The sequence below is a fragment of the Parus major genome, chromosome Z (assembly GCF_001522545.3).
Source record: "Parus major isolate Abel chromosome Z, Parus_major1.1, whole genome shotgun sequence".
Taxonomy (NCBI): domain Eukaryota; kingdom Metazoa; phylum Chordata; class Aves; order Passeriformes; family Paridae; genus Parus; species Parus major.
The window spans coordinates 60,523,085-60,545,456 of NC_031799.1; the positions used below are offsets into that span (position 1 = coordinate 60,523,085).

Genomic DNA, 22,372 nt, shown 5'->3' on the forward strand with positions numbered 1-22,372 from the left:
TGAAACCACAGTATTGAAAAAAACCCAATCAAAAACAATTATTATAAATACATTTTATTTTCACAGAGGTGGATTATGAAAATAATTGTAGCTGTTACCACAGGGACAACAAATCTGGACTGGCTCCAGAGTCAGCACCCAACATTGTTTTCAGTGGCAAGGAACACTACAACCTTGCAGGATCACCTCTGTCCTGCTGGAATTACCACTCCAAGGGGACCAAGGGGAGTGGACAGCAAAACACTGCATGCATGCTAGAATTGAATATGGTAGGAAGTTCTTCATCTCTGTGCTTTTAAGGTCCTTCTACAAGTCACATAAATTCACCTCCGGCTCCAGACTCACTTGTGATCTTGCTAAAGGCCCTTTGATGCACTTACTGATTTTCCTTCCCACTTAATTCATGACGGTGACTTTTAACTATCAAGAGCATTTCATTACACTTCATTCTGGCTCTTTTAAACTTTTCCTATGGTACTGTGCATTTGTTAATTTTTTCTTTTTTATGCACAACTTCTACATTATACGAAAAACTGCATTTTTTTTTAAAAAGGTTTTAGAAAAAATGTTGCAGTCCTGTTGGATTTCTTGGTTTAGCTTGCTCTAACGTACAAAAGCTCAAACTTTCATATTTTTCTCTGTTTTGAGTTGAAAAGGGTTGGAATAGCTGCAAAAACAAGTGGGGAAATATACTATTTTTACTTTCCTTTAAAATACTTTTATTTTCCTCATTAAGAGAACGTGAAATTTTAAGTACCAGAAGCTCTGCTTACTATTCTCACTACCCCTGCCTACACATATTAAATCTCTGCTTCTGATATTTAAGAAAGGAAAAATATTATTTTTTACTAATTACGTTAACAAGTTTAAAGCTACAAGGAAGAGCGATTTTTACAAATGAGGATTTTATCTTCCATTAGTTCTTTGTTCTTAGGAAACACTCCTCATCCTTCTACTATCTTTTAAAAATTATGGAATAGAGATGCACATCCAGCATTCTGGGCTGCAGAACTGGTAAATATGGAAAGCTGTATTCTGAAATGCTATTTTAGTATTTACTTAAAAAACAACAAAAAAACTTTAAAAAAGACCAGAAAAGGGAAATCTATCCCAGACAAGGTGAAATCAGTAGGATGCTCCAAAATCAGCCCAAACCTGGTCCTGCACAGTGGTGCAGGGTTGCATGCAGTGCAGGGACAGGGAGGTTGTTACATCATCCCTTCTGCCTGCGGCTGGGCTGACACCAACATCTCTCTGTCCTAACTCAGCGGTTTGAGTAATTTGGAGGAGGTTAATTATCCAGAAACTGCGTGACTTGAAGAGTAACTACAGAGGTACTTTGTCAATGACAAGACCCTATTAACAAGTTTAGTGAGAGATTTTAGACTTCATTACTAGTTATTCCCAAAATGTGTCAGTCCATCATGACTCCAGCAGGATACAGCAACCTGCCTCTTGTCTGACTACTGTAGGTAAAGTGAAGCACCAATTACTGATCCTGCCTCTATCAGATTTCTGCTGAGCTCCATACATGGCATATTTTCTAATATATTGATCCAAGCAGACCACTGAAACTTAGTCCAATTTATTTCTGGCTAGGTGTGGGAAAAGCAAAAAATTAGGAAAAAAAATAAATCAGGAAATGTCCACATATGACTTTGTAATAATAAAACATGAATACAATTTCTCTTTTCCATACTATCACAGACACTGAATTGTCATCATGTGTTAGTATACATTTTTTAAATATTTATACAGCTCAGGTGAAAATATATTTCACACAACAGCCTGCATATTGCAGTACCCATTTTTAGCTACAGGTCCCCAGTGCAGAGAAATACAAAGGCTCAAGGCATTTTTAAAGCAGGAACCAAAAGGAAACTCTTTACTTAGATGTTTTTCACTTAACTGTGAATAAAGATTTCTATTCTAGCTTTGCTCTAACTGTGGTAAACTCATTCTGTCCCTGTTTGGGAATGCAGTGTATATTCTGGAATGGATAGCTCATTTATTTCACCAGGTATCAGAGAGAGGCATGATGCCACTGTGCTTGCAGAATCCTCGTTTAAAAAGAGAATTGTGCTAGGTAAGCAAAATCATAATACTTATGAAAAAAGAGGATGAATAAAAAGAGCAGAAGCCAGACAGAACAGGTGTGGGGCATGGTGTAGGATGGTCTGGGTCCAGGGTAATCACTACTTGCAGTTTTCACATGTCTCCCCCAAAAGACAGAATAAATTGGAAAAAAACCCCAAACTCACCTGCATGTGTTTAGAACTGGGACAATAATTGAGTACTTTTTTTATACAAGTACATATGTATATATTTATGATATCTTACTGCATTTTTATTCATTTTTGTAGCCATAAAGTCATTAAACTTATTTAAAAAAATACTTCATATCAACTCTTCTGCATTAATATCAACATAAACTCAAAATATTTAAAATTAGTTTGAAAATCAGTTGCTGTGCATATCCCAGAGGTGGTTTAATACATCCATCCATATATGTATGTAGATGCTTATGAAAATCCTGCTGCTTTGAAAATGACTCACTATGCTATTTCACCACAATTTGCATTGTTATAATAGGATATTGACTGATTTTAGGTTTAAGGGACTAATGCAGTATTCAGTAATGACTCTGTGCTACAAGTTTATTGCAAGTGCTGAAGGTTCATTCACCCCAAGCAATTCAGTCAATAACCAATTTTTATACTTCTATCTCCTTCAAAATTCCAAACCAATAATCCCTGGCTTTTTTTTTTTTTTTAAATTATTTCAGTATCAGACTAACATTTCCCATGGAAATCAATATGGGTGAGATCCATTAGCCAAAAATCTGCAGCACTGCAATGCAAACATATTAAAAATATTGATCTTGCAAGCTACTGATGTTTTGATTGACTTTAATGTTTGTAAGCAGCAATAACAGAATTTCAATGACAGAAACAAACTTTTGATTAAAATTATAGATTTTAACTTTTTTTCTATTTTACTGTTTCAAAGGGTATTGCATGGTTTACTTGTTTGCTGTAAATGATCATTGTAGTAAATCCTTACTCAATTTCTCATTTGTAAATATTAAGGTCTGTCCCAGGTAACATATCTCCAGTTATACTTTCTATCACTTTTGATGTTTTATTCCACCTTCCATTATACCACACATAGAACATCAGTATGGACAGTGCCAGATGTATTTTTGTAGCATTTTCCCTTCTGAATTCTCACACCTTGTGGGTTTCTGCTACCAGCAGCAACATGAATTTGACCTCACTTTTTTTTTCCACTATCCATTAAACTTCAGTTGATTTCTCCACAGTAGCTGGCCAGAATTTTGATAAAGCCATCTTTCTAATGTGGTTCCTCCTTTCAAAATAAGTATCTCACATAAAATAAGGGTATTTTCTACACTCTGGGTCTTTCTGCCTTGGGTATGAATATGTCTTCATTGCCATACAGTCTGAATGTTCCACCACCTGGATTACATTTACTATCACAGCGGAGAACAGGCATCCTTGCTCTAGGGATGGGGAAGCCAAGCATTGAGGGGATAACTTCAGACAACCTGGTTACCACCTGGTCCTGAAGACTACGATGAAGCAGCTCCAAAGGAGGAGGCTTTTCTCACAAGGCACAAGTACTGATGACTGAAGTTATCCAAATAGTTGTTTGCTGTGGATGACACGTGGTTGTTGGCTCTTGTGCATTCTGGGCTAGTGCAAGAACTCCTTTTGTCTTGGGGCTGGGTAAACTGCATAGAAATGTTTGGAAAACAGAAGTGAAACAGACTACTGCAAAGAGATACCGGAGGTGGGTGTTTAAGACCTTTGTCCCGAGCATGTGGAACCTGCTGCAGCACCTGTAAACCTCCAGTGCTCCGTACACATACAGGCCTTTGTACACACCTGTACACATAGACAAACACTTGACCACAGAGCTACAGCTTCATCATTCTGGTGCCTGGCACAGGGATATGACAACTGAGGCCCCTTCCAGGTTTGCATTTCCATGATCCAGTATTATAACAGCTTAAGATACATCATTGCCTTAGGACAGATCATTATTTATTTTTTTTTTTAAATCATAGCCCTCTTCCTGCTAATATCCAACTCCCCAACTCTATAGCTCAATCTGGTTCCTGTGTCCAGTGGGGAAAAATTACCTGAAGGAAGAATAACTTAAGGGATGAGGCACACATGACACACTTGCACTGTACTATAAAGCAAAAGAGATGTGGTTCCTGTACAGCATTTACCACAACATGCAAGGTACAGCTCCAGGACCTAAATAGTCTTACAAAGTCACTGCATGAATGGAGCTGGGTTAACACTACCTCCACACATCCCACAGGCTGAAGCTTTCCAGTGGGGAGCGATGCCCAAAAGACCTCTGCCACCAACCACTACAACGTTCCGGAAAAGCCTTTGAGAACTGACCCCATGTCTCTGGCTCTGCAGTCCCACTAAGCTTTGATGTTTGTTAATATTGATTGCCCACTCTGAAATATTTAAACAGGAAAAGCAAATTAGTATTACTAAGGAGCTACATGTGGGAAGAGGAAAGACAACCTCAGCTCTGCTGTCCTGCTTCTTTCACTGCGGGACATAAAGTGCTCCATGATTATTGTCAAACCCCTTAGAGAAGGCAGTGCTTTGTCTGTCTTGAAATCTTAGGAAGGACTAAGAAACAAAATTGCCTCTAAATATGGAATGTTTCAGGCAAAGGACAGACAGATTCCCAAATCAGGCAAGGAACTCCTCTGTAGAGAAAGAGCTGCGTGGAAAAGAAGTTCCACAACCTTGTCTGGAGACTGTTAAAACTTCAGGTTAAAAAAAAACTCAAAAAACCCCAAGCCCCAAGACCAATAAACTAAGAACAGTTATGTGCCTAACTACAAAAGGTAATTCAAAAGGATTGGTAACAGTGCAAGTGGTATTCTACTGTATCTGCACTGTAAACACATCAATTTATAATCCTCAAAATTGAAATACCTTGTTCTCCAAACACACGCAGAACAGGCAGTCTCAATACTAGAGTTTTTTATGTACTCTGTCAATATGTCTACACACGGTCTGAAAACTGCCCCAGGCTGGGGAGCATATTTCAGGGCTCCAGCACACAAGCTTCCTGCAGACTCAGCTGCAAGAATTTTAAGTGCTGCTGCTCTCTGCTGCTTGTCCTGCCTCTCTGCTGAGCAACTGCCCCTGAGGTAGAATTTGCAGAAATGAACATAGCCATCACATTAATAAAAATGTGTGGGTTTTTTTTTTTTTTCAGTTTAATGCTGTCATCTTGCAGGAAGATGCATATCCCTATGAAGAGTTTGTTAGAGGGGAGGTAGCCAGCAAAAGGATGGGCTGAGGCTCAGGCTGTTAAACAGCCTCAAAGTCTTCACAAAGTCTGTCTCCACATACATTTTAGGGCCAAGATTATGAGCTGTGAAGTCAGGCTCTTGCCTATTAAAACACATTAATTTCATATTTTCTGTATTTTTTTTGCCAGTATCAAACATAAACAGTTCTGGCTCTGCTGTGGGTTGAGTGCTGCAGACAGACATGAAAAGCTCTGCATCTCACAAGCCATACTCCAAGCCCCTATTTATTAATTCTAAGTAATGCACAGGACAGAGTACAGAATGTTCATACCATTAATTTATTTGCATATTCATCTTGTCTATCACAACAAGGAGACAAATTTAGAATGTTTTTTGTAAGATTTGCCTTCAGTGTCTAGTTGTTAGAGTAATTGCTAGTGAATTACTATTTGCATGAAACAGTCTATTATCCAGTATTACCCATTGAAGCAGATGGCCCTCATTTCATAATGTGGACATACATGGTGGTGTCTCTCTCCTTGTTGCCCATCCAAGTTCAGGACAACTATGGCAGACCTGAGTGAGGAGAAGGCCTGCATGATGACCCTTGAACATGCAGTTTGAGCTTAGTAGCTCTCCAGATGGCTAATGCATTTTTGCCTCCACCAGCTTCTGAAAATTCACAAAATAATAATGAGGGTGACTTAAAAATTGTGTGATCTGAAAAATAATTTGAGGGTTCTTGTTTCTTGCTGATGACAGCTGAAAAGAATTCAAGTTTCCTTTCCACATCACTGGATGGGCAAAAAAAATCTATTTCAAAAACTGAAAGACCAGAGATTGGTCAGCAAGTAAAATACAGACCACCATTAACTCACTACAAAACTATAAATAATGATACAGTAGTTAGAATCTAGTATTTGCAATACTACACACTAATCATTCCTCCACTTCTGGTATGACAATTTGCTGATGACCTGAGATGTCCCTACCATCTATGCAACAAGCTACTGACATCTATATTTAACACCATCATCCATGATCACAAAATTCAACTAGATCAAGAGGCAATGAAGTATAACATATAGAAAAAGTAATGTATCTGGAATTGACAAGCAGAGATTTGAATAAAGGCTCTGCCAAGCCATGGCAAGAGCCACTTCCAAAAAATTAGTGACACCTTTGGTGGACTGACTCCTCTTCCCACCAGATGCTATAATGCCAACTCTTCCCTTTGGCTGTGACAAATGGGTTTTAACCCTCTGATTGAACTTAGGATGAAAAGACATCTAAATAGAAGTACTTAGAAAGTCTGTGACTTGATCTATGTTTTTCTGCAGCTCCACACCAGAGTAGAGAGTATGCACAGGATCTCCTCCAGCAAGGCAAACTGCACACAATCAGCCTTCAAATCAGGGTGTTAAATTAGCCTGTTTTGTTACCCCAGGCTTATTAAAGCACCTGTCACTGTCTGCTTCTATGTAAGAGACTGACATCTGCCCCTGAGCAAGAACAACACCCAAAGCAACTCAAACTGCTGTTGTCCTTGCTTGAGTCACTGTAGGCAAATCTTACACTCTGCTAGCAAAGCAAATTACTCAGGACACCCCAAAAAGGTAGACAGAAGTATGCTATGACCTCTGTGACTGTTTTCAATGAAGCTTCAGAAAAGAAGAGAGGGCTGCCTGGGCCATTCTATTAGAAACTGATGGTCAAATGCAAGTAGATGCCAGACATCTCCTAAACAAACATTCAGGAACTTCACATCCCAGTGACACCAACAGCGACATAAACTCTGTGTGCTCAGAAGTTTCTGGACTGATTCATTAAATCCCACATGGCTGAGTGAAGGATGCATATTCTGAATAAATAAAGCAACCACACACAAATCCTGTAGGGACAAAATGTTTTCTCTTATTTAATCTCATAAAAGAAAGAAAATCACACCCACTCCAAGTGAATTAAGACATCACTGTGTGCCGAGTATCTCCTTAGTCTCTATACAATACAAAGAATCAATCACAGATTCAGAAATTCTTAAATGATCTGCAGGATTTCAGGATTTTTTTGCAGCTATTTATGCCTTTCATGGCAAGCCTTGAAGACTGAAATGCAAAAAGAGCCTGAAACATAAAAGCAGAAGTTTGACACAAACACAATAAAAAAACCCCAAACAACTTTTTGGCACTAAAAGCATATGCTCTGCCCCCTGCAGCTAAAAGTCACATACTGAGAGTGCATGTTCTGTTAAGAACTTCTATTTTCAAGCATGGCTGGTGATTTTGGACAGTAACATTAAAGAAATCTTCAATCTGGCAGTTTTCTCGCTGCACATTTACTAAAGCATCCCCACTGTCCAAAATCCCAGGAGTTAGGGGATCTGACATCATGGAAGGAAAAAAAAAATTAAAAGATTCCCAAGGTACTTGTTTTGATCTGGTTTATTCATTTTTCCCCCTAGCCATATCATTATTCCAATCCACTCCATGGAATATGTTGCAAATGCAAGAGCACTTTGCTCCTTTATTTCCTGGGAACAGAGTGGAAATGAAGCTGGCCACGGCCCACACAATGCCTCAGCAAAGAATTATTTACAAGCTGTAAGATTAGGAACTAACTGAGCAGCACAGCTTATTTCACTAATTTCACTTACTACAAATCAATTGTATTAAGGTGTTCTGGAGTGAACACGAACAAACAGACTTCAATTTTTACTCTTCTGTGTTTTACTATGGCATACAAACAGTTTGTTTACTTATTATAAACTACATGCACCCTTTTTTTTATTTTTATTTTCTTGTTAGCATATTCACAAAGACATCCAGGTTTCAAGCTGTTTGTTTTACAGACATATTCAACAAATTCATAAATGTACTGTTCATAAACACTTTACTAAGGCTTATTTGTTATTCCCTGTGTGTGACAGACCACTTCAGCAATGTGATATATTTGTTTCACTCCCTGACTGGGGATACTCCGGACATCAAAAACAATGACAAGGTATGTTCCTGGCTAACACCTCCTAACAGACTTTCTTTTGCTACTGTATGTCAGACCAGAGAGGACACTGTTATCAATAACTGTCAGTCCTCTGCATCTGGACAAACATAATAGATAATGTCACCCAACACACCTGCCAGAAAGCAAACCTAAAGATTTGAGATATTAGAAAAATAGTTCTATTATACATTACTAAAACAGCTTTACATGACTGTATTGTATAGTATTTATTTTATCTTTAGCAAAGACACCAAGAATGTGTTCAAAATTAAAAAATAGCTTAAAAACGGAACCTGACAATCTGTGTCATCTGGATATTCAGTTGCTTAGCTTTCTTTTTCTCTGCTCATTCATACAGCAATGAACAAGCAGGTGTGACACAGATGTCACACGGTCCATGCCCTGGCCCACAGCAAGACTTGATGCCCCTACATCCCTTTCGGCAAACATCTGTCTCCCCTGTTCTTAAAAAACCTCCTTCGTGGAATGCAGTAACTCCAGATATGCCATTAGAAAGTTTCCCTTAGTGTCTAATTTGAACTTTCCTGCTGTGATTTAATTTTATTCCTTTTTGTACTATTTACCAGGTGTGCAGAGAACAGACTATTCCTTCCCTCTCCGAAACACTCACAAACCCAATGACTTCCACCATGTTTGTTTCAGTCCTCTTTCTTTAGGTTAAATGTTTTCCTGCTTTTCACCCTTTTTATTAAGGCCACATTTTCTAGACTTCTCATCACTTTTTCTGCTTTCCTTTTCATGTTTTCTAAGTAGTTCTCCTTTTCCAAGGGCCGTACTGCCTACAGGGGCTCCAGGCTGAAGCATCACCAATAGTTTTGTAAGCTAGAGGCTTATTTAGATATGTCTGTAAAAGGTTTGTCTTTTCTGCAGCCATGCATCATTGTTGACTTATCCTCTATCTGCTGCTGCAAAGCAATTTATTCTCCAGGGGGCAAAAGCAAATTCTGCTTGACTCCTCTGTGATTTCTCTGTGCAGCCCTTGATAAAATTCAACCCTGCACAGGCCTCACTCCTGTTCTTCAGGGTCCCATTTCTGCTAGGTCAGGATAGAAATTTGCTGTTGCTGTTATGCCAGTACTGTGAGGCACACAGACCCTTTCAGCAGTCAGGAGCAGCATCTCATGATAGCTGATGGAAAGAAAGGCTGATTCTCAAAGAGAGATTGGAAAACAGCTGCTGCCAGTCTCAATACATGAGCAGTAATGGTGCAGCACAGCACAGCACTTTTCCCTTGCTTCTGAGTATGTTCAGAAACAGAAAAAAAGCCTTTCATTTCCTTTGTGAGCAACCACAGTTATCCAACTCATTAAGACACAGCCAAATTTCTGTGCTTGTGCCATATACTCCAGAAATGAACTTCTGTGTAAGGGGCACCAAAGTTTCCTTCTGGGAGGCAAAGATACTGCTCTATGTCTGTGGTATTACTGCTGTTCATTGCTGCCTGTTACTGTCCACAGCAATCGGCTGAACCCAAACAGTCCCCTGACAACAATCCTGGAACAAAGCAGGTACCCACATGGCAGAAACTCAACACAAAACTTCCTTGTAACTGGAATGTATTGAGGAAATAAGGTGGCTTGAGAACATCTAGTTCTAAATGTGGAGACTGACATGTTTTGCAGACATGCCTCTTCTCCTCTCATTTCTGACAGCTGGACCAGAAGATAATGTGATCCCATTTCTTTTTTTGTGGAGGAGAGGTGAAGAAAAATCAAAATGCAGGATAATCATGTCTGGTTTGGCTAGAGATGAAACTTTCTATCAGTTCAGGAAATGCAACCAATGCCACGGTGATCTACACAATAAACACTTGAAATTAATTATTTTTCCTTCTGTGAATCAAAATCAGGAGAAGGGGATGGTTAGAGTAGGTCAGAGAAAGTGTTACATGATGGCTGTAGAGGGAAAACACAGTCTATGTGAAAACAGCCTAAAGTTACTCAGCTGTGCACACAGCTGCCAGGCTGTGTCATCAGAGCCATCAGAACATGAGAAAACCTGTACAGCTACATACTGAAATGCCAAAAACTTTGCAAGAAACCCAAAGGGGTCACAGTCAGCCTCAGTTTCTTTATGCATACTCCTTTCCTGTAGAAAATTATGGGGCCTAAGATGAAGATCATATTCTCATTCAGCAAATCTCAAGAGATTTCTATTCAGGGTTCACTCACATCCATGCTGAGAGTCAGCTAAAAAAAATCTGCTACCTATCTGCTGCTCAGACACCAGTAGTTGGCCCAATTTCTGCTCAACACACTGTACTTCTGCCACGGATAAATATGTGTAAGGTAAACCTTACAGTTATTGCCTGCAAGGAAAGGAAACAAATTCTGACCTTATAAATGACTTGTGTATGTCCTTTTATGCATACACTCCACAAGATTTTTATGTGTGCAAGTGTTTTGTTATTATTTATTGTAGTTGTTTTGTTGGTAGTTTGATTTTTTTTTTATTATTACTTTATTAACTCTAGTCATTATTAATTCTAGTTAATAAGTATCTGAATTAAATGAAACCTCATCTATGTCCCTAGTGTAACTTACCCCTGCTAGTCTATCACAGTTCCTCACTACAATTTTCATGCAAAGCAGGTGGGCTGAAGGCATTGAACATCCTGAGGCCCCATGGTCCAGCTTCAGAATATTCCCTGTCTTGGTTTAAGACAAGTTGAAGGAGAACACTCTGGAATGAGGTGGCTCCCTTTATGGGTTCAGCCAATCCCTTTCCACCAACAAGGAATGAATATGAGCAGATGTACATAAAAACTAACAGTTTACTAATGATGAGAACAGCAACAACCAAGAAATAATAGAAAATAATCACCTGATACCAAACTGCTAAACCTTGTGGACTCCTCAGAACAAAGAGAGACACAAAATGCTGGCCATGTCCCTGAGTGCATGGTTTGAAAGACAAAGGTAAAAGTGTCAGTCTGACCTCATCACTCTGCTTAACTCTCCAGTAGCCGGGTTCTGCTGAGAAAGGCAGCTGGCATGCTCCGATGGTGGCTGGAAACTCGGTCAGGGCAGAACTTGCAGAGGAACTTCGCCTTTCTCTCAGCAGAAGACAAGCAGGAGCAGCCAAGGGCTTGGGTGTCTGGGCTGGGGTGACTCCGTAGCCTCCTCTGCTCGGCAGGGTGCCAATGGTGAGCTGGATGGAGTGGGGCCACCCCAGCTGGGGAAGCAGCACCAGCAGTGAGCAGCCACCTATAGAACTCACCTCCAGGCAGCCCAAAACTGCTAACTGGAGTCTCGCTGAGATGAGGAAAAAATCGTAAGCCCCAAAAAAGAGAAGCTAGGAAGGAAAAGTTTCTGCCTAAGCAAAGACCAAGAAGCCAGTGAGGCAAACCCCACGCCGCGACAGAGCATGACTTCAAAAGCAGCACAAACCACACCCTTCCCCACGCCAACTCACCTCTCTTTCCCAGAGGCAGGGTTGTAAAGAGACAGTAACAATTTTGGGCACAGATAGCTATGGAACAACCTCTGGGTTACCACAACACCCCCTCTGAGACAAAGCAGAGCACACCAGCAGCAGAAGGCTGCCTTGCAACACCCGTGTTAATACTGCTCATAATGGTAAATCATTAGGGATGCTAATCTGAGCAGACTTTTGGAGACAAGTGATGGATTGCTGACAACAATAGTAGGGCAGAAAGAGTAAAACAGACGGACTTTCTAAAGAGTGGAAAACCCAGAGGCAACATGCTATGTCCAAGTGGCAAGAGTATAAGAAAAGCAAGTATGCGAGATGAGTAGATCAATATTTCCTTATATAAACACCACAGATCAGCACAGGTCAGAAAAATTCAAACTACATTGAAAACCCATTGGCTTACAAATATCCTGAAGGTTTTGAAGTCCATGGAAATGCAAATTTTCTGTCAAACTAGAAGAAGTGTATGAAGCAAAACACAGATGAAGCTAGAATACACAGATTTTGCAAAAGCACAGTTTTGGTGCCTCAGATTTTTATTTCTTGCCTATATATGTTTCTTGCCAAAATCTGAAATTAAAATATATCCCATTTATCTTACCTAGAGACAGGTGTCTCATATGGACATGATGTTTCTACCAAAAGAGATTACAAGATTTTCTGGAAGATGCTCATCATAGAGGAAGGGAGCACACATGCTTAATTACAAGTAAGCAATTAGAACAAAGATAATCCTAAATAATTAAAAAAAGCAGATCCACCCCCATAGCAGTCTAACCCACAGTAGGTCATCCCTTCAGTATGTAAGGAATTTGAGACAAAGCAGTAGCACAACTGGACAGTGCTGCCTGCAATCGATAAACTGATGCTCCCTGCTCATGGTCCATTTTTAATTTTTAAGAAAGAAATCAGTGAGTGCAGATAAAACATGGAAGACTGTAATCCCCTGGAGTGACCTTGTCACAACATGTGTTACAACAGTTCTACACTTTTACCTTTGTACTTTGTTGTATGTAGTAGAGCAACGTAATTAACCAGTAGTAGGTAGTGTTTATGTTAGTTCTCAAAAGGTTAAGAAGCTGATTACAGCTAAAATCAGCTTTGCCTCGGGCTTCAGTGGCTCTGTGTAATCAAATTAGACAAGCAGGGCACAGTGTCACCTAACACAAACCATGGCACTTTCTTCTCTGTTTTGACCTTTTTCGTTAGATGAGCAAGCCAGGTTTTAGCTTAGTCCAAACATTTTGAACAGATTAGTTCCCAATAAACTCTGAGTGGTAAGTCAGGCATTCATTCACATCCTTTCCTTGACTGAGTCAGTGAGCCCACACTCAAGAGGTTCCTCAGTAATAGCACCAACTTTGCTTTACCCCAAAATGACCCCTTTAATTAATTATTGGTTTTTTGGGGGGGAGGGTGGTGGGGTGGGAGTGGACAAGGTTTAGAAAGGTGAATGGCAATGACTTCAGACCACAGAATATCTTTAGCCTCCACATTTATCTCAGTCTTTTTATTACTTTGATTCTAGAGATGCAGAACAAAAAACAGATAACTTCATAAACACAGCAGCGGAGCAATTAGCATTTCTAAGTAACCATGGGTAAGCCACTCTGCAGAGTTGTGGCTCACTCTCTCTACGTGGCTTTCCTGCTCTTTGAAGTCAAGCAAGGTGAACACTATAATGGAGGTGTTTAAGAAGATTTAATAATGTAGACAGAGGATCAAGCCAGCCTGACATCAGAAGAACACTTTCCACACCACCATGTCACAACTAAATTTAAATGTATACTGTAGTGCTTATTGCTTCCATAATCTTGCCATCTTTGAATATGAAGGGAACAAAATATTAGAAAGGCAAGAATAAATAAAGAATAATAATGAAATATTTAGATACAACCCTGTGAGTTAAGGAATTCACTATGCCTTCCTGAATTTTCTGCACTAATCCAAAATAATTTTTTGGACCCTAATGTATCTGATCTGTAACTTCAAGTCCAGCTCTGCTTGTGAACTGCAACTGACACAACTTTCATGTTGTGAAAGTAAGCATATGAAACAATAGCTTCTGCAGATGGCTTCTGCATAGTTATTTGCAGAAACAAAATCCAACCTTTTTATTTTAATTAAGTAATATTATAGAAACCATGCCCCCATGCTTGCACACCCTTGCTGGTTCTTGCCAATCCAGCAGTACTTCATGAATTTGTATGTGGTTAGCCTTCCTTGCCAGAGCTGTATATCACACTCCTATGCTGCAAGCTGTGCAAGAAAGTTAATACACCAAGTTTAAGATTAGGACAGGAGATATGATGTCCTTGTGTATTTTCAGTAAACTTTAAATGACTGATACTGGGCTGCACAGCTTATTTGAGAAATGCATGTATTAAGAAGAGGAAAAAATCTGTCACACAGGAAAATATAGGAATGTTTTGATGGAGTGTCCATAATTATTACAAATAACCTTTCTATTTGATTGCATCATCAGCCAGCCAGGAAGCTCCCATCTACCCTTCTACAAGTTTAAAGCAGAGCCTCGTTCTTCAGAGAGAACATACACTAGCCATGTAGGTAATACAGATATAACAGTAAATTCCTGTAGAATTTTTCATATGTCAGCTTTTTAGAATACTCTTTTTGTCACCAGACTGTGGTATACAATAATTCAATTATTTACATCCAGTGGCAACCACCATCCAGGCAAAACAGCCTATTGTCTTCCCTCCCATTTCTGTACTGAGGTCTGCCATGAGTCTGATGCAGAAACACATAATTTTTGTGTGTGGGTGAGGGTAAGACAAGGTCCTGATGGACACTGTGGCCACAAACAGCAGGTCGGCACCACGTGCAGCCATCTCTGCTGTCCCAGCTCAGCTGGGAGAAGCTACCAGCATCTCCAGTGCTGCCAAAATCCTTCCTTGTAAAGGGAAGAAATAAAGGGGGAGGGAAAAAAAAAATCAGCTTTAAACACCTGCAAAGGCATTTTCAAAATATAAGACTATGTAAGGAAGAAGAGAAATTCTCCTTAATGGATGATTGGCTCTTTCAATGGTAATTCCTCTTCATTGCAATGAATGTCTGTAAATGGATTAATGGCATTTAGCTCTAGAGTCTGTCATTGATTTGTACTGAATACACAAACTCTTATATGAAACACACTCAAAGACCACACTCATTCCTAACTTCCTATTAATATGTCATCTGCAAGACAAATTGTATTCAGAAATTAAAGTACCATTTAAAAAACCCCAGGCATAAATCTCCCAATCAGAAAATAACAATGTACCAATTAAAAGTGCTGAACAATATTAATACCACAATAAATTACCACTCTGGTAAATTTTAGCCTTCCTCTATCAGTTCAGAGAATGTAGTACAGCCCTGTGCTACTACAACTGAGTTGTTTCAGGGACTCCCAAATTTTATATAAAATATAAAAATGTTGCCTTCAAGATCTCTACCACTAATATAAAAGAATCAATAACATTGCAGCAATAAATGGTGATCATTGCTTCACAGTGGGATATTGTTTTGTGGTACATAAACAGGTATCTCTGCAGATCAGAGGATGTGGACTGCCCTGATGGAACAGGGATGGGAATTTCATTGTATGTGGATATGTGAAGATATCCTGGAGTGCCATGGTACTACGGGTTGTGTCAAGCTACAGTTAACATCTGGACCAAAATAACAGCCCACACAACTTGCACACCTCATTCAGGGCCTGTTACCCCAGGGTAACACTCTCACAGGGAACTAACTCAAAGCAGACAGCTTTATTAGAGTCAGCCAAATGCAAGTGTGCATATGTAAATCACTGTTGAGTTTGTACTAAATCTTTATAATGTCTTAATGCCTTCATTTGCCTTTTTCCCCTTTGACATTGCTTCACTGCGAATAGCTATATTTAATTTACAAGTTTTTCTGGTTATTTTTTTTTCCCTCCCCAAAATCAGAAGGCAGGAAGTAGATGGGTGTATCTTAAAGAGGCAGCTGAGATGAGCTGCTGGCAGGGTGAAGTGGTAGGTTTTAGTAATAGCTGGAAGCCGTAAGTGGTTTTAAGCTTTGAAGTCAGTGCAGCTTTGATGTGCTACTCCCATAGTAAATCGCAAGATAGTCTTGAAAGAAAAAGATTTCCCAAATACCACCCAAGTGTCATTGCTTGTGAAATCCTTGTATGATTTTTTTTTTTTTTTCCCCTCTGTTGAACTTTAAATCTATCATTGGGCTGCTCTCACTCCCTCTCAGTCACTCCTGGTCCATTTTAAAGTATCTTGGTTAAAAAGATAATTACATCCATGCTTGATTTGGTGGAGGCAAGAAGCTTGATGCATGTTATTTTCCTTTGCTGAAATGTTTCTGAGCATTTTCTTCCCCAGATCTACAGTGCTCAGACACCATGAGGGACCACAGGGTGGGATGCTGAGCAGCAAACGGCTGAGGCTGTAAGCCAGAGAAGCATCTCTGCTGGTGTATCCAGGAAGGTCTGCTTGTCTCCTGTTCATGTGAATAGCCACAGCTCTCCTGAGACAAAGTATCCACGAGGTGATGAGGAGGAAATACCCCTCCCCTGCTCTGCCCACTGCTTTGGGACAAGCTACTGCATGATGCCTGGGAAAGAGGCTCTGCTATTGAAATTCAGCCATGCTCACTGGGATTGATGGGAGAGATGAAATACTGAGTCCAAGGCGAAGAAAGATCAAGCCCACCAGGCTTGAACAGGCAGGAATAGGAAAGTTTTCTTTGTGGGTATTTGTCTCCCATACCAAAAAAAGACAGGGGAATATCTATTGATTTTTCTCCATAATGTAAACTGTAATTGAATTGCACATTTAGCCAGCATGAGCTTTCACGTTTCATGAAAAAAATAAACAAAACTACATTTGGACAGTTAAGTTTAAGAAAGCAACTCAGAAAAGCCTTACCATTTGAAAATGGTTGTATAATGTCTAGTGTATTTTAACAACTGCATTTTCAACATATGCCTATGCCTCAAATGTCATACACAATCTACATGACAAAATGTATCAAAACAACTGTTCTCAATGAGTCTGAAGCTAGCAGGGAAAGAGGATTAAAAAGGTTTAAACTAGCCTTTATTACCCACCAAAAAGCTGTTTACCTGGATGCAGATATTTCAATGGAAAAGGGAGACATATGTCCCTGCCCATGGTGAGTGGCAGGAACTACCTGATCTTCAAGGTCCTTTGCAACCCAAACCACTTAAATGAGTCTGTGATTTTATGGTAAGAAAGACCATGCCTGTCTAAATAGACAGAAATGAAACAAAATTGTATGTGACCACTAAAATATAGGAGACTAACATACCAAGGTTAGAGGTCACTGAAGATTTCTGTCTTTCTCAGAAGATACAACAGACTACGTGAGAGGCATGATTGCCCACCAATCCATTAAAACCTTTGAAGTCTGGTGATGACTTCTATCCTGCTCTTTCATATTAGCTGTTAGTTATACCAATTACATTCTACATTCAGTGCACTCAAGCCAGACTCTGCAGACATATAAAGCAGAAGTGAGACATAAAATGGCCAAATACAGCCCTGCATATCATAGGCACTTACAACTGTGAGCAGTGACCTGCATGGTCCTGTACAGGTGCAACCAGCAAAATGCTAATTACATTCTGCACCTTCAGGAAGCTGGTGCTGTAGCTTCTACCGGGATAAGCCACAAGCTAAATATGCCAAAGCCCAGACTCTGATTTGTCTAAGAGGGGTCTGACAACAGTGTTGGAACAAATTCAGTTCCAAAAACTGTTTTAATGTGCACTGGTATAACGATAACCAAAGTAATGCTATAAAGTGCAACCTCTCATAAATATTGCATATCCAGCACTGAAATCAAAGCAGTAACTTGCTGTTGCTGCCAGTGAACTTGAGTGAGGGAGTGTGGGATTAGATGTGGAGTCTATTTGCATTAATTTTGCATCAATATCCATATTAATTCTAACACAATATTGTATCAAATTTGGGGACAGCACTCAACTCAGTCTCCCTGGCGAATGAAATATCACTTGTAGAACTTCAGTTAATCATTTACTAGCATTAAAAAAAGTCAGGCATTAAATCAGAGGAAAAGTTTAGAAAAAGACATGTAGCACAGAAAAATCATACCAGAATTAACAAAATATGTAATGAAAGATCCTGTGTATGGAAAAAATAACTATTCAAAATCAACTTCTACTTCCTCATTTCTACAAAAAATGAATTTTACATGGTTGATAACAGCTTTGGATGATGACAAATCAATTCACCAGGGACCGATTGTACCTCTTTTACCAAGATAACATCATTTATCTGCAGGTGTAAACTACAAGCTGTGAATACAGCTAAAACCACACAAATAAAAATGTCATTCCAGTGAAGGCACAGATTGGCAGAAACCAGGACTTGCCCATATCGTGGAGCAAAATTCTCCTACAGTGAGACAGTCTGACAGTAGGTGATATAAATGCTCATGCTTCCACTTCACCTGGAATTTCCAAAACTTTATAAAACACAAGCTTCATGATCAACCCCCAACATCATAGAAAAAGTCCTCACTTCTCTGCTGAGCTCTGAGCTGCTTTGGAAGAAAGACATCCTCTACAAGGGGAGCTGATATTCCCAATGTTATATGTGTGCATTTTCTACTGACACCATGCAACATGAAGGATTCTCAGGTGGTATCTGTTTTCCAGTTAACCCACATTTCTCACAGGCTGGGTATACTGGTATTAATGATTACTTTGCATCTAATCTTCTTGTTTAGGGCATGGTCTTGCTTGGTTGCCTCAATGAGAACAACCTGTGGCATTTGGCTGCTGGGAAAGCCCATCACGTTTTGGTGTCACCTCCACTGGATGTTTGTGTCTCTATGTTGTCACCCAGAGAAAACAGAATATGAAAAACAGTATTCTGGCTCTCCTTTAATCTCCTCTCCTTTATGCTCCTCCTCTGCTTAGTGTACCAGAAATCCTACTATTAGCTTGAGTGAACACCTTGCCTCGCCACTTGTGAGGCTTCTCCATCCCAAGATTTACTTTTTTTAAAAAATGCACGGCATTTACAAGGCATTGGTAAAAATAATCAGCTAGGACAGACTGACTGATTAAAGTAATGAAAACTAGAAATGCTGTGAATGTTGCAACCTGGAAGCAATGAATGTTGTTCCTTAAAAAAAAAAAATAAAGGTGGAAATCCACTTCTTTTTTAAGACGGATGAAGAAGGGAGAGCCTTCACCTATAAGAAAGTGCAGTTGTTAAGCCACTGACACTAGAAGCAACAACCAACTTCACTTCCCATGTCAGTGGATGGGGTCTCAAACCACCATCTCAAAGGAAGGTGACCAATTGCCAGTCAACAGTGCAGGGTTCCTCTTGTGTTCTTTCAGATCCTTATTCTCTGAAGCTGCACCCATTCCTCTGTACAGGCAGGAAGATCTCAGATCTTTATGGGAAGCCGATATCTCCTGGAAGAAAGGAGGTGTGTGCTTCAAGAGTAAGGAGATAATGATATCAGACAGTGTATGACACAAATGTTTAGTAAGTTTCATCCAGGGCTTTTAACAGAAGAAGAAAATAACACTTAAAACATTAGCTCACAACAGGCATTTAGTTTAAAATAATGGTCTGCTAGGACAAGAACTGAAGAGAGACCCAACAAAACTACTACTGGGAATCTTCAGTGGCAGCTGATTTAGATGACTAGCAGCCAAAAGGAATCTCCAAAATTTATAAGCTGTGCTGAATTTATAAATTGTGCAGTCAATAGCAAGGAATTGTCAAAATCAAAAACATCCAGAATATTCCTGAAGTGATCCAAATCTCCTCTCACAGCTCTGACACAGACTGTTATCAGTGTCCAGCATAGTACTGCTGGACACTGTACTTCGGCCATTATTTTACACGTCTTTATTTAATCTGATGGGATTTTATGGGAGGTTTCCTTTGTGGAAAAGGGAACAGATTTCATTGAATGGACCAAGTTGCATAAACAGATGTCTAGAACTCTGTCCCCAAATTAACCAAACAACAAACATTAAAATGTTAAATTAAAATGTAACTACTCAGAATAAGGATGAGTCCTTGAAGTTCAGTTTCTCTAGAACCAAGAAGTGATGCCTGCTTCTGCGGCTTAAGTGTTTTGAGATGTGTTTATGTTCCCACTTGTTTCTGTTGCATGCACAGCTGCAGTGGAAAAATCCTGCTGAAGCAATCATAGCATGCACACCTTCAGGCAGGAACGCTCCCCTCCATATGTAGCCCTTCCAGTTTAACACCCAGTTCAGTACATAATTTAAACTTTGACATAATAGCACTGATCATCTGGAGGCAAAGATGGTAATAAAAGATGACCTGCCAGAGCTAAGGTCTGCCAGACTCAAACGTATCATCATACAGGTATTTAAGAGTCAAAATTTGCCTTAAGAATTCAAATATATGTGGGGTTTATTTCTATGTATTATGAATTGCATTGTGTGTATTTTATAATGTGTATGATTTCAAACAATATATTAAAATAAAAGTCTCAGATAAAGTGATAAGAACTTTTATACACATTGTCTCATTCGCACAAGCCTTGTTCTTAAAAGCAATGGTAGGCACTTAACAGTGTTTGTTTAAAATTACATGACATTTTTCTTCAAACTGACAACTGTACTACAGCAGTAGTAATGAATATAATCTAAAATGGTTTACTCTATTAACCATGTGGATTATTTCTCTATTAACTTGTTGTACGTATGTCATGCAAACCTATCTCAAATAATAGAATTAATGTGTGGGGAAATATCTTTCACGTAAGAATTAGAATATAGATTAAAAAATGCTGCTTACTAAATGTTGTTCATTAAATTAAAGTATTCATTGGAAAACATAATTATTCATAATATTATGATATATATGATAAATAATTATTTCAAAGGGTATGGTTTACATGTTGTAATATGAGAATATAATATGTCTGCTTAAATTAGCCTTGTCCTTAACACTATCAGTGTAACCAATCAACATTTGAATTCCTAGCACCTGTTTTCTTTTGCTTTTTTTATTATTATTAACTATATAATAATCACAATGCTTTTAAAAGAAATATCTTAACTGTCCCTGTATATCAACATGACAAGATTAGCTGCCAGTGAAGGTTATCAGAAAGTGACAAGTCCTTTCTACAGAAAATTGGGCCTCCCAAATGTTTCTTGATAGTGCAAATATACTGTGAAAAGGGTCTCTAAAAATGGCATCCTGGAGCTCGACGTTTCTCATGTTTTGGTTATCTCACAGGTTGGTAAACCAATCGTCTCAGCTGAGAGCTAGCTAGAGCAGTCAGAAAACTGTTACATTAGCAGTTTGAGGGCAGGGTGCTAAGAAGGCGAAGATAATATAATTTTAATCTCCATGTGTTGCAAATAAATTTATCTGGCAAATAAAAAGAAAAGGAATGATGAAATTACCGCTATGCCACTGCCAGTTTTTCCAATTCTTGTTTGTTGTCTAACTACAGCCATGAAGCCCAGTTTGATATAACTGGCATTACTGGAGGCTGTTTGAATAATTTGTATGCCTCAAGTTTTAAACAGTCTCTTATTAGCTAGGTTTACCTTATTACCTTATTACTTAGGTTACTTCAAATTCATAGAAGTGATGAGGATGCAGTGCTCTGTTATTAGCAACAGGGATAAAATCTGATCTTGGGTCTATCGTGCATATTAATTAGCACAGGAAAAAAGCCCAGGAGAAGATGTTGTTGAGGAGTTTTGTGACAGACAACTTTGGCAAAACAGTGAAAGGGCTAAGTTTCTTCCTAAGCACACCTCTGCAATGTGTGGAAAGTTTCCTCACCCTGAAAGGTAAAACCTCAGGAGACTGACATCGATGGTCACAAATATTAAGAGTTTCTAAAAACAATGAATAGTGCTCATAGACAAAAATGTGTAATATCTCAATGACTCTATCATTTTGGGCAGTGTTTTGATTGGATACAGACAAGTGGATGGCTCCCTGGGGCCTGTGAAACTGACCTGATGCCATTGGTGGGACTGAACAGAGAGAAGCCGCTGCTGGCAATACACATGCTTGGAGCTTCAAAAAGGGTATTTTTCTTCAAAGTAGGAATAAGATTGGTAAATTTAATCAAGATATGATTTTTAAACATAAATTAATGAATGGTATTTTTAGAAAGCTGCTGAATGACAAAAGAACACCTAACAGTATTAGGTTAATAACAATCCCCCTGGTTTAGCAAAAAAGTGAAATCAGTTAAGGAATATAGAAAAAATGAAAATCAGCTAAATATGATAAAGAAAGCTGAAGTTATCTGTGTAAAAACAATGTATGGCTAGCAAATTTAGCAAAGTACACAAGCAACAAATGCAATCCACAGCAACAATGCATCAGTGTTCAGATGGAGCTGGTGAATCTCCAGAAACAGAAGGTGGTATGAAATTGTCCAAATACATATTTTGTATTTGGAAAAAAGAAAAAAGAAAAAAGAAAAAAGAAAAAAGAAAAAAGAAAAAAGAAAAGAAAAGAAAAGAAAAGAAAAGAAAAGAAAAGAAAAGAAAAGAAAAGAAAAGAAAAGAAAAGAAAAGAAAAGAAAAGA

General features: G+C 39.0%; 1 protein-coding gene across 6 annotated transcripts in view; it reads right to left on the reverse strand.

Annotated features, from left to right (window-relative positions):
* FAM172A (family with sequence similarity 172 member A) overlaps positions 1-22,372 on the reverse strand; it is a 259,299-nt gene that overhangs the window by 36,360 nt on the left and 200,567 nt on the right. The window contains exon 12 of one of the 6 annotated variants that reach the window (XM_015652651.3): positions 39-19,241. The exons of the other annotated variants lie outside the window; for them this stretch is intronic. Within the exon in view, the coding sequence (XP_015508137.1) occupies positions 19,222-19,241 (20 nt within the window). The 3' untranslated portion in view covers positions 39-19,221. Of the gene's footprint in view, positions 1-38; positions 19,242-22,372 lie in introns of those variants that run through there. 6 annotated transcript variants of the gene reach the window in all.